At 40.8% G+C, this 16,716-nt stretch overlaps 1 protein-coding gene across 1 annotated transcript in view; it reads right to left on the reverse strand.

The window, feature by feature from the left end:
* Positions 1-16,716, reverse strand: part of TRDN (triadin) — a 331,687-nt gene that overhangs the window by 282,159 nt on the left and 32,812 nt on the right. Inside the window, exon 2 of the mRNA XM_075064568.1 lies at positions 4,862-5,071. Within this exon, the coding sequence (XP_074920669.1) occupies positions 4,862-5,071 (210 nt within the window). The remainder of the gene's footprint in view (positions 1-4,861; positions 5,072-16,716) is intronic.

Here is a 16,716-nt window from a genome sequence, read left to right on the forward strand (position 1 = left end):
CATGTCTTAAGGGCCTTCCTTCCCCTCCTTCAAAGACACAGGCAGGGATACCGTCCTAATTCTCTGCCTTTTTTTAATATTCCTTTGTAAATAAAGAATACATCAGGGGGAGGGGGTTGCTTTACAGGAAAAGTAGTAAGGAAAACACATTGATTTATCAGATGCATAATTACTTTTAATGAATAATCAATGGATGTTTACCGAGACAGGAATTGTTATATTTCCTTCGCAACCTGTAATCAAAAGGGGAGGGTGGTGCTTACATAAGTATCAAGGGCGGAGCGGTTCATCAAGGGAAGGCAAACGATCAACACCGTACCATGGGCCGTGGCTGAAATCAGTTTTCAGGGCTTCTCGTGATGCGCAAGCTCCTCCAGTGTGGGCTCTTCTAATCGCCCGGCTCTGGCTGCTCGTTGACTCAGTGGCAGTGATTTGCCTCAGCCCCCACCCAGCCATAATATGGTCTCCCCCTTAGTCTTTACAAAGATTGTGAGACAACAGCAAGCAGCAATAGCAAGCGGGACATTAGTTTGGCTGAGTCTGACGCGAATAAGTAATGATGCCAGCGCCCTTTAAACGGCCAAATGCACATTTCTCACTACCACCGGACTTGCTCGCGTAGTTGAAGCTCCTTACCATGTCCGGCTGCCAGTGTATGCTTCATGAGCCATGGCATCAAGGGTGAGCTGGTCACCAGGTAACTACAGGCATTTCACACCCCGAAAGTTATTTCTGGTCTGGGAAGTAATTCCCTTGCTGGCAGACCGTTTAACAGGACTAGTGCTCCTGAAGACGCGAGCGGCCTGAACCTTCCTGAACATCCACTGATGTGGGTGAAACGTCCACCTTGTGGTCCACTCCAGTGGCTGCACGAGCACCATTGAAAAGTAACCCCGCGGGTTCACGTACTGGTGCCCTGGTTTCTGGGGCCAACGATGGTATGGGTTCATACTATTACCCCACAGTTTCGGGAAACCCATTGCAGCAAAGCCATCCACTATCACCTGCACGTTCCCGAGTCAAACCTTTCTAGCACGCGGCTACGCATTGCTTTTGCTGACTTTGAATCACTGCATGCCCCCACAGTAAGATTTGCCACTCCAAAATTGATTCCGATCGACCGTAGCTGTCTGGGCGTTGCAAGCTTCCAGCAGGGCTATGCCACTCGCTTGCTCCACTGTGAGGGCTGCTCCTGTTTGTATTATGGCGTTTTCAGGCAGGGGAAAGCATGTCAAAGTTCTAAGAAGGCTCTTACGCATGCGAAAGTGTTTCGCAGCCACTGCGATCGTCCATCACCATTAAAACAATGCAGTCCCACCCAGTCCCCCTGGTTGGTTTCCAGTTGCCCCTAACTTTCCGGCTTTCAATGGGTAGAAGATGCCTCCTATAACAGTAGCTCAAAACGCTGGGGCCACGCGGTTATGGAGATGTCTGCCTCCATCTCTCATCGCTGGTCCTCGCCGCTCAGCATAGCTGCCTCCCCTCTCCTCCGCCTTTGCAGTTCATTGTTCAGTATAGTTGTCAGCACAGAGAGTACCGCGAGGTGTGACACGGTCAGCGATACGTTTGTGATTCAGGGTCCATGATTGCTTGTGCTACTGGCATTTGCATCAATGCACTCCGCAAAAAGCGCAAAGGGTTGTCGCTGCCTTCACAACAGGAGGGTGAGCTTGTACCAGCACCACCCGGGCAATGTTTTCTCCCATCAGGCACTGTGGCTCTCAACCCGGAAGGGGAACTAGGGATAGCTGAGGAACAGCTACCACTATTGCACCGCTCCTGAAATCGAGTGTAGCTTTGGACCATGGACGCAAACAATCGATTTCGGGATCCCACTGTGGACACGCTAAACCGATTTTATTAGATCTGTTTTGTAATATCGGTTTAAGCTACTTCGAAATAATCGTGCAGTGTAGACGTACCCTATGTTTAGCTGTCCACGGCAGCGCAGCTTCTGTCTTCCAGATGAAGACAGAAACTGCCGCCGAATTGCCACTACCGCGGAAACGTGTGCACCACCGTAACGGCACACGGACTGCCCCCACCGTCTGCGGTGGTAATTCGGTGCGCTGCTTGGAACAGCGAAAACAGTAGAGCCAGCCCTGCTGTCAATGGTGTCAAATTATGAGCCATATCACAGTACAATAATCCCACTGAAATCAAGAGAACAGATCCTCAGCAGGGTAAGTCGTTTCAGCTCTGTTAAGGCAAGCAGGTTGGAGTATGTGACACTCTTTTTACTATTGCACACAGAACTCAGATCAAGTAGCATGATTCACTTATAAATCCAGGCTAAATAGGAGTCTTGTAGTTGAAAGCCCCAGCTCCTGCTAAGGAGAAATATATACCCATTGTTACGTTTGTGTAAATAAAGAAAACTGGTTAATAAATACATGAGAAGCAGAGAAAGGAGAATATTCCTCTTCCTAATAATGTACCATCTGACATCCAGTTTAAAAACTTGTGTTGCTAATGAGTCAGAACACCAAGTCTCTTCCAGGGAAAGAAAATGACTCATCAACTGGAAACACTAAGGTACCATTTTTCACAGAATTGCACAAAATATACGCAGTCACCTTTCAAATAAAGTTTTACATTATTTTATTCCAACTGCCTGAAAATGTCATTTTCCATTAATCCATTGGGAACAGCTCACTTAACCAGTGCAGCAGGAGTGTCAGATTTCCATCTGACTGTTTCAGCTTCCAGTATGAACACAGTTATCCATGTCTTAACGTTTCTTCAACCAATCTCCCTCCCCGCCCCCATCCATTCCACCCCCAGTAGGCACAAGCTGACAGCTACATCCTTCAGTTCAATCCTTCGACCTTACTCGACAGCCTTGCCTGGGACATGCCTAAGGACTGCAGTACCGGGACTGCTAACTGCTAACAACTAGGTATATTTCATTGATGGTTTATGCAAAAGAAAATAAAACATTTTAAAATAGTGCTTTATGGATAATACTGGTTTATAGGTTTAGATTAAATTAAATATAGAGACAATCAAATTGTTATGTATCCTGTAGAGAAATCACTCAAAAAAGATAACAGTACTTGTTGGGACTGAGGTTGCCATTGTATCCATCTGGAAACCAAGGAGGCCAAATGACAGTCAAGGGATTCCAAAGAACAAAATACAGTTTCTCTATGTTCTAAGCTTATTTGCCATCCATTAATCCAACATTGGAAGGTTGTGTCAGGCTCAGTCCATGGCACAAAACCTTTAGGTCAGTAAATCAATATTGATATTTAGCAGGACGTCATCTATATATCTGTCAGTACACCAACAAACTCTGGGAAGTTAACTTTGAATCCTAACTCAATTTGTTCTGAATAAAAAGGCTCAAGTTTGAATTTTAACTCCTAGTTAGAGACAGCTGTTGTAACATTAGAACTGGAGTTATCATCACTTAAGAAAATAATTCTTTCACCTTTATTGATTTTTCTTTATTTATTCTTATGTTTCCCAACCACACCACTATATTTACCTCTAAAAGGCTTATTTCTGTAGTAGCTTACTTATCACGGGGACTCTTTAGAACACAAAAATTTGGACTTTGTTAACAACATGTTACAGGAGGTCTCTGTATAACTTGAATGTATTAAATTGCTAAGCACAAACCATAAATAGCAGGAAGTAATGAGTTCAGTAATTCAATATCTCTTCTAGACTTCACTTCCTCTTCTCAACCTCAATGATGATTCTTCCACCACCGTCAGAGGTCATGTATCCCCACTCTCATCATGTACAACCAGCTGGTACTCTTGAGCTTGGACCATATGTACTGGTTATTGGCCAGATCCTAAACTGGTGTAAATCAGTGTTGCTACATAGAAGACCATGTAGCTACTCCAAGTTATGCCAATCAAGGATCTATTTCTATATGTTAAAGTATTACAGTTTACATGGCTTGTATAAATTATACTTCATATGTGTGTTTTTATTGGTGTCAGATTGCATGTGATTGCTATATTATGTTTTCTGTAATATTTAGGAAAATGTATGTGAATGAATGATCTGTTAGTGACTGTTCTGTGTTTAGTAGTAATATTTATGCAGACATTCGCGTAATGTAATGTAATCTGAATGTGTTGCATTCATGCTCAGAGTTAAGGCTACACATTGTTTCATAGTTCAGGTATATCCATGCTCATCCTGAAGAACCAGAGGGGTCTGGGTCCTGCTTTAAATGCAAATCTCAATGCAGCTTTAAAACTATCATCACTAGCGAAGCCTCCATAAAAACAAGGTTTACAAATGCACTTTAGCATAAATTAGATGGCTAATAGAATGACAAGACTCCTAAAGAGTACAATTATTTTTTAAAATTTAAAAATGCAAAGCTGTATGGAATATAAACTGATCTATTCTAGCATTTCAGAGCTTTCTATTTTCATCTGACTGGTTCAAAGAAGCTGAGGTGCATCCAAGTGTATATAATATACAGTATCAGAGGGGTAGCCGTGTTAGTCTGGATCTGTAAAAGCAGCAGAGAATCCTGTGGCACCTTATAGACTAACAGACGTTTTGGAGCGTGAGCTTTTGTGGGTGAATACCCACTTCGTCAGAATGCATGGATGGAAATTCCAGGGGCAGGTATATATAATGCTAGCAAAGCAAGTCGAGATAATAGGTTAGTTCAATCAGGGAGGATGAGGCCCCCTGGTTCTAGCAGTTTGAGGGTGAAAAACCAAGGAGGAGAAACTGGTCTGTATTGCAAGCCAGTCACAGTCTTTGTTTATCCTGAGCTGAAGGTTCAAAATTGCAGATGAACTGAAGCTCATCTGCAAATATACAGTGTACATAAAATATAACACATTTTGGTCATAAATATATGAGATGTTAAACAGAATTTTACCTGCAAAGGTTTTGTAATCCACCAGGTCAAACATTATAATAGCTACTGCTGACCAGGTAACAATCAGAGCAACAACAAGAAGCCATGCTGCTGGCGAGCTGAATGTTGTCATTATGTCCTCTGTAACTGACTTCTTTCCCACTTTCACTGGTGGCGTGAGAACTGATCCATTGTTGTTGTCCATCACTGTGGTGGTGGTTGACATATGTCCTAGTCAAACATTAAAAAAAAGAGAGCAAATAAATATATTAAGCTAGATACCTATCAGTCTAAGATAAAGAACATATATGTAGCTTCTGATCTGTTACAATTGTTATAGCTGTCAAGTTTTCGAACAACATAGGCCCTGACTCAGGAATGCACCTCTATTCAGAACAGTACTTAAACGGGCCTTAGTTTGCTTACATGCTAATCTAAACAGGGATGGAGTTAAATACATTGAATCCTAAAATAGGGCTTGTTTACACAAACATTTAGTTCGCAACAAGTTGAAGAGGTGAATCCAACCTGCACTAGCCTTCCAGACTGTCTGAGTGGATCCTGATGAGCTCACCCTCTTTGAAATAGGACAACATGAAAGCACATTAACTGTCAATGCACATTAGCAGGGCCCACAGGGACAACTGGTCCATGGCAGGACAGTGCAGGGTAGATTCACACCCAAGCATGCCTCAAACTGATTGTTTAGACGAGCCCCTATATTGCTTTCCTTTTTATAATTAATCACTTAAACATATTCTTAAATCCACACTTATTCAGTACAATTTTTAAGCAAGTAGTTAACACTGACTTCAGTGGGACTTAAGTCTGTTCTTTCATTTAAGCACTTGCTTTTAACTGAATAAAAATGCCTTCCTGAACTGAGGAAATAAGTTAGGAAAAAACATAATAACCACAAGAAAAAAACAACGTATAGCTTCATTGCTCACCACAGGCCACTGTGCTGTGACTAGCTACACACCTAAAACAGTGGTTGATGGAAGCATAAAATATTATAATAACCCTCTACAAGACTGACTTGTTATGGACTGTGATGAGGCATCTGCCCCACACTGGTGGAGAAAGGGTTAAAAGCAGCCCTGGGGAGACTGTGCTGCAATCAGAGAGGGGCTGAAATGAGCAGCCAATAAGGGCAGAGCAGGCCCATACATAAAGAGAGCTGCAGGGCAGAGGAGGTAGTGCCCTCTTGGGAGCCCAGGGAAAAAAGACTTGAGTCCCTGAAGGGCTGAGGGAACCACCAGAACCCTGGCTAGAGCAGTGCTGGGCTGGGTCAGAGGAGTGAGAGGCAGCTCTAGTCTGACTGGCTGAAAGACTGAAGCCCTGATACATAGGTGCAGAAGGTGCTAGGGCTACAGGGAACTGGCCCAGAGAAACAGATCGCAAGGGCTGAAGGAGACAGAGCATGTAGCTACCGCCTAGAGGGTCCCTGTGTCAAGACGTGGAGTAGTGGGTGGGCCTGGGTCTCTCCCACCCCTCGCCCCCACTTGTCACTGAGGGGAGTGGCCAGTGAAGGGCTGCAGTTTGCCACTGAGGGAAGTGGCTGGACAGAGGACTGCTGTTCCCCTGGAAAGGGGGGAGAATGGAATGGGGCATGGCCAGAGGGCTCTGCCTTGAAGAGGATGCCATAATGTTTGAGACAATGTGGGTCCGGAACGGAAGTGACAGCGGTCAGACACCACTGGAGGAGGATGCCCTGTGAAAAGACTGAACTAATTCCCAGAACGACCAGAAGGAGGCAGGACAGTGGTGAGTCCCACCCTGTTACATGAACACCGTGCCAGATCCACAGTAAAACAGCCTACATCTATTGAGCTATGCTAGGGTGACCAGACATCCCGATAAAATCGGGACAGTCCTGATTGTTAGTTGTTTGTCCCACATCCCGACCAATGTTTGGTCAGGACGCCATTCGTCCCGATATTTCGCACTCCTTTTTTTTTTTTTTTCTTGGCTCTCTGCTGGCGGCACTCTGTTTTTTTTTGTTTCGCTCCACCAGTGCCCCTGCCCCTCCACATGTCCCGATATTTTGTTCCTCTCAACTGGTCACCCTAAGCTATGTCAGTTTACACCAGCTGAGTATCAGCTTTGAATTCTGCTGTCAAGGACACAGGACAAGGTGTGTATATACTCTATTCCATCTCACCAGTCAATAGCAGTAGAAATGTTCTATAGTTGTGCCATGTCTTTTCTAGACAATGTCTTTACAATTTGTGAAGAGTCATATTTTTGTAACCAAATTTGTTTTGAGCATTTTCACTTTCATGAGATGGCCTTCTAAAAGCCAGTCTTTTCTCCCAAGAGTTGCATTGTCAAATGGGTTTAACACTGAAAGCTAAAGACTCTTTAGTAGAAAACAGAGAGCAAGATGAACAGCTATGTCAATTCCCATTCAGCAGATACCACCTGTTTACTGGTGAATAGCTGCATTTTTAAATACAAACTTTTTAACTTACTTCCCTGTGGCTGTTAAGAACATCTTACAATGCACACAGCTTAAAAAAAAACCTTAATGAAGCTTACGGTTTCATTATATCATTTTTCAAATTGCTGAAATTTAAAATTTGAAAATTTCTGAGAAATTCCTGAACTCAAACAAGTAATAAATGCAATAATCACTGCTTTCATTTGATATCCAGATATGAAGCTGCACAAAATCAAATCAGTCACTCCTCCCTAGTCAGCAAGAGTCAAATGGCACTGTTACAAGCTGAGCTCTCTCTTTTGGGAGACACTAGGCTGCAGTATTGGAACTAACCCTTGCATCCCACATACATTTAATCCTACAGGGTCTGAGTTTGTATCCAAACACTGTTTCAAAGTCCAGCCTTTCTGACACACTCTTGAGGTACTGTCCTCCTGTCTAGTACCACTTTCTTGGGAAGTGGGGCCCTATGTTCTTCCCTATACTGAAGTCCACCAGAGCTCCACCTTTGTGGAAACTTTGGTTTATTGTTTAACCATTCAAGAAACTTGTGACAGTTAAACAAGGGGAACACACAGATTTTGCCAAGGAACCTCTACATCAGACACTTTACTCAGACCAAGCACCAGGGTTACAGATCTAGGTAAAAATAACAAACAGCTGCATGGAAAACCCCTCCCTTCAGTGTCTTCACTATTCTAAGATCCTTTTGGGTTTTGGTTAGTGACCTTCCAGGGTCCCAGGACCCCACCTGCTCTCCACTCTTCCTACTGTAAGCTGATGAATGGCTGGCGAGAGAGTCCCAGCGCAAGAAGATCCAGTACTTAAATAGAGTCTGGCCTTCTCTGTCAGGTGCCCCCTGCCAGAGCAGCTTCAACCCTCTCTCCCTCCCTCCATCAGATCAGTTGCTCAGCTCCTGCTCCCCTACCCAGACATGTTCCCAACTGGGAAAACTAGTTTTCTGGACTAGAGCTAGCCTATTGTAGAGTGTACTCATTTGAAAAATGGACCATCAAGCCTAAGGCACGTTGATGGTTTAGCCATTGTTAGCTCCTCTGCTAGGTGTCAGGATTTCATCTAACATCTCTTAGGTGTCCAGCTCAAGATGGAGGCTACAGTGCAAAAGTGAAGGGCACAAGACAGTTCAGAAAAGTGTTTCAGATTGATTTAGACATACACAGACATAAACTAATCTGTACCTGTGACATCATGTTTGGGGTAACTTCTCTAGCAGCTAAATTGATGCATTATTTATAGTTGTCACAAAAAAAATCTAAACGTATGTTACATATTTGCATAGTTTGGTTAAATTCATCCTGATCCAATTCCCCCATTGAGTTCAGGGGGGCATTGGATAAGGCCCTGTATGAGTCTGAATTTCCAAAGAATCCCTTTTATTGCTAAAAGAATTAAAGAACAATGCACTTACTAGTGTGAACTTGTACTCACTCCTTATTTATCACCAAACCAAGAGCAAGGTGAGTTTTATAGCAGAGTGCAGTAGTGCTGCCTCTGTCTGGGTCTTCTCATGCTGATGCTGATGATGGCCACTTCTGATGCTATAAAATTGCTACCTTTCTGGCTGGGTCACTGAACATTCAGGTAAGAGAGAAAGGGGCATGTGATGAAGCTCTAACTAAACAAAGATAAACAGACTGAGTTTGCTTCTCATATCCAAAATGACAAATATTGATCTGGAACCTCTACCTCTTATGTTACAAGAATCTTGAAGAGAGAGTTTAAGAACCCCAGACCTTAGTGCACATTGTGTACAGCTCTTATTTTGGAGTCTATCTTGAGATACCTACAGAAATGATAAATACATAGGCTGTGGTGAACGAGATCCTTTGTTTTGTCCATCAATTTATATCTTTTTAAAATTAGAAAAACGAGATGGAGCACAAAATCTTACAAGCCTGAGACTGATGAAAACTCTTTTGTTCCCTGTATAATGGAAAATCAGTTCAAGAGTGATGTGATAATGAAATCTTCGTTACATGTCTTGCAATAATTTGTAATGTGAGCAAGGTCAGTGTCAGCTTTAGCAATGATATGATTTACACTCAAACACCATACATTAGAACAGAAACTAATGTAATTCACACCCTTGACTGTTCTACATTTTTCATTCATTGTAATTATATATAATTTTCCTTATTTTTGTCCCCTTTTTAGATTGCATTCACTCCAAAGATCCCTATCCTGAACAAGTGTCTCATTTCAAGCCCTAGAAACCTGCATTGTTAAATAGTAATGTTGTATAAGCAGCACAAAATTGGCAAGTTACATCATTTTTGTAACTTACATGAAATTTGGTTTAATTTATGAATAATGTATTCAGTTAATGAACAGTGTCTTATCTGTTAAGATGCAAGTTATACACTTTTCTATTTTAAAAACATCACTGCTTCCATTTCCCTTAACATAAATATTGGATCAAACATCACACTGCAGGAGAGAAAAATCAAGTGACAAAGATCAGCTTCCTAAAGTCAAATTCCAAATCAATAGCGTTATGTTATGTAACATTCAAATTCATTCCTACAAAAATAAACTGTGTGCATGCAACAGGTCATAAATGATACATTATGTATTTTCTTTCCTCTGGGGAGACCAGCAGAGTTTATGATGTAAGGGAGAGAACAAAAAGGTATCTTGATAAGTCTGATTGGCATCATAACATATATCTCAAACGACATACTAATGAAAGACATTTGCACAGTAAAAGCAAAGGCAATTAAAAGTACATTGTAATACCAGCCCTGAAAAGGTTAAGGAAGCTGAGAAAGAATGAGTTAGGCTACACATGAGGGGACTAGGCTGGAGAAGCAACCCTTGATTGGAAGATGAAGCTCCACTGAGCAGGTGTGGGCTGGGCTAGTATAAAGCCAGGACACTTGCAATAGAAAGTGTGGCAGCGATGAAATCTGCAGTCATCCCCTGCATTGGAGAGGGAATTAGAGAATCCAGAGAAAGAGCAGAACCCTGGGAGCCTGGCTCCAAGGGAAGGGTGGATAAGAAAGCCCATGAGAGATAGAATAGGAAGTAGTACAGGGGAAAAGCACTCTGGTTTAGGACTGTACAGACCTTGGCTGTGTGTTGTAGGATCCCAAGGCTGGACCCTGGAAGAGTGGGTTTCTCTACCAGCTACCGACAATAGGTCCAGTGAGACACCATACCCTGGAAGCGGAAACCACATAGTGACCTGGCCAGAGGCCTCAGTCACAGAGAGGAAGCTGCAGCTCCTGGAGTGAGAGGAGCCCTGGAGTGGCTGAAAGTTGTGAAAATCTCATGGAAGAAGTTGGGGCCAACAGCTGGAGGACACGATGGAGGACTTTTTAAGAAGCTTGAGCCCCTCTGCACAAGACTCGAACTTCCACTAAAAATATCTAATAGCAAGATAATAGGTAACTATCTAAAATACTGAGTCAAGTTCTATATTATCTGTATTGTGTGGGCCCTAAATGAACATTGGGCAAGATGTGTTGATTGCTGAAATTCGTGTATTATCTTAACATATCTTAAAATAATTAATCTATCCATATTTTAAAGTTAAAGTTATTTGAATATGGTGTATATACTTGAACCTCTTTCTTGCACTAAAAAGCATATACATAGCATTCCCCTTGACTAGAACTTTGCTTTACAAGCTACCAGTGCAACCTTGTGATTGCAATTTCTTTGGCAATCTGTGCACATCGCCACCCATAACACAGCTTCTCTGCAAAGACTTGTACTTCTCCCTGACTTCTGCCATAGCCACCTCTACAGCTGCAGTTCTCAAAAGCTCAACAGCTTCCAATTTCCACAAACACTGTCTGCTCAGTTAGGTCAATTATGGGCCCAAATCAATATTAAGCTTTCCTAGAGCCAGCATAACCAATAAACTGGTAGATTTTTCCCCAGTACAGCTGAATCCTCACGTGGTCCAAAGCCACCCTTACTCCTGGCCTCCATCTTAAGAGGTTTGGTGAGAACTTCCTTAATCCAGGCTGATTTTCCCAACTTGCTGATGTGGCTTTTTGAGGCTGCTGTCAGCTGGAGAAAATTAGAAAGTTGGTACAGCTCACGTAGTGATTAAAAATTACATGGGGATTAAAAGACTAGCAGCTGCCAATGCCTTGTCTGCATTACTGCTCCCACTGATACTACTACCAGTGGAACTGCACAAGAATGGGAAATCTTAGGGGAAAATACCTAGTATAGACAAAGAACAGGGAAGAGAAATGACTAGTGTACTGAGAATGCTGACCAGATCTCCTCCCAAGGTGGCTGAAACACTGACTTCTTTTCCCTTGTGTGTCAGAGGTGCATATATCACATTTGGATCTCACTACCTACATAGCACATTGGCTGAAAATGAAGGAAAGGGAATAATCTAGGATGGAAAGGCTCAAATTATATTGGAAATTTCAGGCCTGTTCTGGAACTGTCAAAAATATAGCAATACTGGGGTGTTCTACTCACAGTTTAACAAAGGCTCCAAGAGAAAAATCCCCCAACACCTGAATGCAGAGAAAGTGACATAAAAACAGCTACATAAATATTAAAATAATAGAAAGAGGTGATAGGATTGCTTGTGAGGGAATGGATTACAGACTTATTAGTGACTGACAGTTATAAACATGTAAAATTCATTGTAAAATAAGGGGGGATGAAGAGATCATTTCTAAATAACAAACTAAATAAATCAAGATTATAGAACATGGAAGAAGATGGTGCATGAAAATTAAACAAACTGAATACCAAAAAAGTAGTGACAACTGTGTAATGTATTATATACTCCATTTCCTATTTTCCTTATTATTCCTGCACTGATTTTATTTTTGATCAATATAAAGTATGTAATGGTATAAAAATTATATTGTTTATCTTGTCATTCATACTCAGAGACAATGTACATCAGTTTTTAAAAACATCACATTGATTTCAATGAGAGTTTGTGGAATAAAAGTGACATCTTTTCTGAGCATTCCATTAAGATGTTATCCAGTTCAAAGGAAATGGGAAACCAGGTACAATGTCAATAGCAGAGCTACATGCACTGTATGTTATGAACTGGCACAGTTATTAATACAAGATCCTTTAAAGATGTGTATTAAGGATCCCAACAATGGTGATGTTTCCCACAAAGTAGCAATGACTACTCCTGCAGAGTCATTACATAATCAATCACTTAATGTGGGGCACAGGAGAAGAAACAAAAAATTCTCTCCAAAATAATTGTTTATACTAGTATTAATTAAAAACCCACACAAAAACGTAGGTTAAAAAAAAGCATTTCATTGACTCGAAAAGCACTTCCTAATAGTTTAGGGTCAGATTGTGACACCTTTCCTTACACTGAGTAAGTACCTTATTAAGCAAGTAGCCCCATTGACTTCAACAGGACAGCTCATGGTTTAAGATACTGTTCAGTGTGATTAATGATATCTCAATTTGGCCCATAGCAAAAATTCTGAAAGTTTTTTTTACACACTTTATATTCAGTATTGCTTCTCCCTTATACTTTATTTTTAAACACATTTGCATGGAAACTGTCTTTCTTCTTTAAGAGTTCATCAGCTCCTGCTGCTTATACCCCACCTGGAGTCATAATCCTTCTTTTGTGATATCACAATGATTTCCACATCAATCTACTGTGAAGATTATGATGACTTCAAATGAGGAGGAAGCAGCAAGAGAAGATGAACTCTTACGAAACAAATATACTATTTTCATGCAAATGGCCTTCATAATAAAAAGAAAAATAAAATATATGGGTGGCATTTTTCTAAAAAGAATATTTTTCAAAGATTTAATTGAAATGTCAGGTGCTGTTTAAAATAAAAGCAATAAAATTCAGGGAGAAGGCTCAACGTTTTTTTTTCCAGTCAGACTCACATTCTAGCCAGCAAGTTCTTATGTAAATTAATTTTATCATTGATCTGAACTATTTAAACACAAGAAGAACAGTTATTATTGGCCTCCATTCACAGACTGTCAAGACAAATAAAATACAACTCAAACTTGAATATTCCATATGTCTGCATCTCCATATGTTTTTTTTGTTTGTTTGTTTTTTTGAGGGGTGGGGGATGAATCATTGTTCAGGGCAACTGCAAGTGTATTTCCCTCTCATGGTCCAGCAAGGTCACTCTTGCTCAGGCTTTCAGCTCCCCAGCTGTTGCCTCTCTTGATCATAGACATGTGAGTCTCCCTCCTGACTGGGGTATTTCCAGGCTGCAAAGTTCCCTGCTTACCCCATAGATTTCGCTGCAAAGTCAGACTGTCTAAGCAGGGCTGCTTTACTTTTCTCCTCAGAGATAGTAAATGGAGCAATTGCCATAGTTAAGTTGCCACCCAGCTCTTTCTTAGTTAGCCCATTTATTAAGGTAAAATGATTACAAAGAAAACATAAAACAATCAAAGAACCTTCATGCTTGCTAATAAGCTTACCAGAGATCACCTCAACTCAGCAAGGACTCAGACATATGAACTGTCCTTCAGACCGTACCAAGGAGTTTTTCTATGGCTCCAAGTTCAACACAGCTGTTAGCTCAGCACCAGCACCCAAGTCCTGGCCAACTCTTTCCTACCGTTCCCATGACGAATTGGGGGCCCCTGCTTGAACAGAAGGTCCCATCCACTGGTTGCAGCAGAAAAGGCCTGGAGCCGGTTTTAACTGAAGCTATTTAACCAAAAGTCCTTTTTTTTTCCATCTGTTGGTTCCTGGAGAAACCAGTTTGAATAAGTGTATGCAAGTTTCTTTCAAGGTGCAGGTGTTACAGCCTGAGTTAATTTGCCTAACCACTGCCCAGTGTTCTGAGTTCCTGGAGCAATGTGATCCCTCTTCCCCATGGAATTACATACAGTCCCTGGCCCACAATTATACATACATTTAATTCAATAAGGTTTGCTCAGAATATTGCATAAAAATGTCATATCTGTCATGGGGCATATACAGAATGGGTTAGTGTCACAGAGTGAACTAGCCCTTTAAGAGATTTGGCTTCAGCCCCACTTGTGCTTTGTCATCTTGTCCCAGGCCATTGGTTTGCACCAGTGGCTGAGGTCAAGTGATCTGGAAGCATATGATGTTAGCCCAGATAGGAGACTTTGAGCCAGCTCCATCACAAAGCGGAAGACAAAGAGCTAGAATGTTTTTAGGGGGAAGGTTTCTCCAGAGAAGTGCAAAGTGGATCTGGCTGAGATCCTCTGCTTAGAAGCAGACCTTGTATTTTTGGAAAAATCTGTTACCAGAATAGGTGCTGGAACTAGGGTTGCTGGAGGTGCTGCCACACCCCTGGCTTGAAGTGGTTTCCATCATATCAGGGTTTACAGATTGGTTCAGTGGCTCTCAGTACCCCCACTATTCAAATTGTTCCAGCACCCAGGTTACCAGCCAGGAGCTGAAGAAATTGTGAAGCTGGAGAAAGACTAGTTTTGGTTTAAAACAAAACTTAAACTGTGTTATCTAAGAGACCAGACCCAAAGAAGAATCTTGGGGCAGTTTGAGAAACCCAAATTGGCATCAGTTTCCTATGGGAAGACATCTCTACAGAGAGATTTTTCAAAAGTACTCAGCATGAACTAACTCAGGTTCCACTGAATTAACAGGAGTTTTAGAATTTATTTAAATGAAAACAGAATTAAATCAATGCTGAGTAGTTTTGAAAATCCCATCCTATATCTATATTGTGGCTTCACAGCTGATCAAGTAAAGATTAAAGTTTCAAACATGCATGTGATTTAGGAAATCCCTCTGAAAGTCAATTCTTGAAAACTGGACTGGTTTCTAACATTTTGAAAATTCTGCCCTAAATCACCTCTCCTTGCCTACTAGCATCCTATATTCCCAACAGATCACCAATCTAGAGTATATTCATAAATCCTTAAAACCCTGATATGTTTACTTGTTGGAAAATAGAGCATACATATTAACACAGAGAAATGATTTGAAAGGATGTCTCAACTTAAATTAAGGAAAAGAAGCCTTGTGTATCTTGCAAGTGATGGTAAAAAACAAAAAACAAACAAAAAAACACCCTACAATCCCTTTGTTCTTAATTTGTTTGTAAAGACCATTACGTCTTCTAGACATTTATCCTTCTCCTTGTGTGGTTGTTTCTATTGTGCATAATTTTTAAAAAAATCTTTTTTGTGATTCAGCTTATTCAAGCATTATAACTAAGGAAAGGATTAGCACAGAAAAAGTCTTTAGGCGATATTGTTGAACCTGTAAAAATAAGTCGTGTGTGATTGAAATTGCATTGTAATATCCTACATAGTAATTTATACCTTAAGTCACTGTAAAAAGAAGGAAATGGGGGAAAGATGTAAAGGTCAGATTTCAAATTCTTACAGAAAAAGGTAGTGTGTTTTAATGGTATATTTTATATAGCATATTAAATCTACAGCCATATCCCTTTGTGCAGTAATTTTCTGAGAATTCAAAAGATGAGCAGTATTAACAATGAGAATATAAGAATGGCCATACTGGGTCCGACCAATGGTCCATTTAGCCCAGTATTCAGTCTTCTGATAGTGGCTGATGCCAGATGGTTCAAATCTTCACAGTCTGCTTTGGACTTAACTATCTTGCATAATTTTGTATTGTCTGCAAACTTGCCACCTCACTGTTAACCATTTTTTCCAGATCATTTATGAATATGTTGAACAGCACTGGTCCCAGTACAGATCCTTGGGGAATCCTGCTATTTACCCCTCTCCACTGTAAAAACTGACCATATATGCCTACCCTCTAAGCAGTTACTGATCCATGAGAGAACCTTGCCTCTTATTCAATGCCTGTTACTTTCCTTAAGAGCCTTTGATGAAGAACCTTGTCAAATACTTTCTGAAAGTCCAAGTACTCTATATCCACTAGATCACCCTTGTCCACTTGTTTGACCACCTCAGGGAATTCCAATAGATTAGTGAGGCATGATTTCAGTTTACAAAAGCTGTGTTGACTCTTCCCCAACATAGCATGCTCATCTGTGTGTCTGACAATTTTGTTTTTTACTATAGTTTGAACCAATTTATCTGGTACTGAAGTTAGACTTACCAGCCTGTAATTGCCAGGATCACTTCCAAACTTTTTTAAGCAATATGTTACATACACCCACAAGTAGTTTTACAATTTCATATTTTAGTTCCCTCCGAATTCTTGGTTGACCAATATAGAAAATGAGACCTCCAAAGAATATCAATATTAAAATTGTGTGAAGTTTTTAAGCCAAAATTCTTCCAACAAAAAAGTGCAGATTCAGGTTGCCCAAAACATTTTCCAAATGTATGTTGAATTTACTACCAATATTGTGGTAGGAAAAAATTCCAGAAAAGTCAAAGTTTCATTATTACTTTTTCTAAATGAAACACTGATTCAAAATCACTTTTCCTTTAGAAATTTGCTTTAATTTTATTTTAAGTTAAAACTCAAAAACAAAAT

Source organism: Chelonoidis abingdonii, chromosome 3 (assembly GCF_003597395.2).
Source record: "Chelonoidis abingdonii isolate Lonesome George chromosome 3, CheloAbing_2.0, whole genome shotgun sequence".
NCBI classification, from domain to species: domain Eukaryota; kingdom Metazoa; phylum Chordata; order Testudines; family Testudinidae; genus Chelonoidis; species Chelonoidis abingdonii.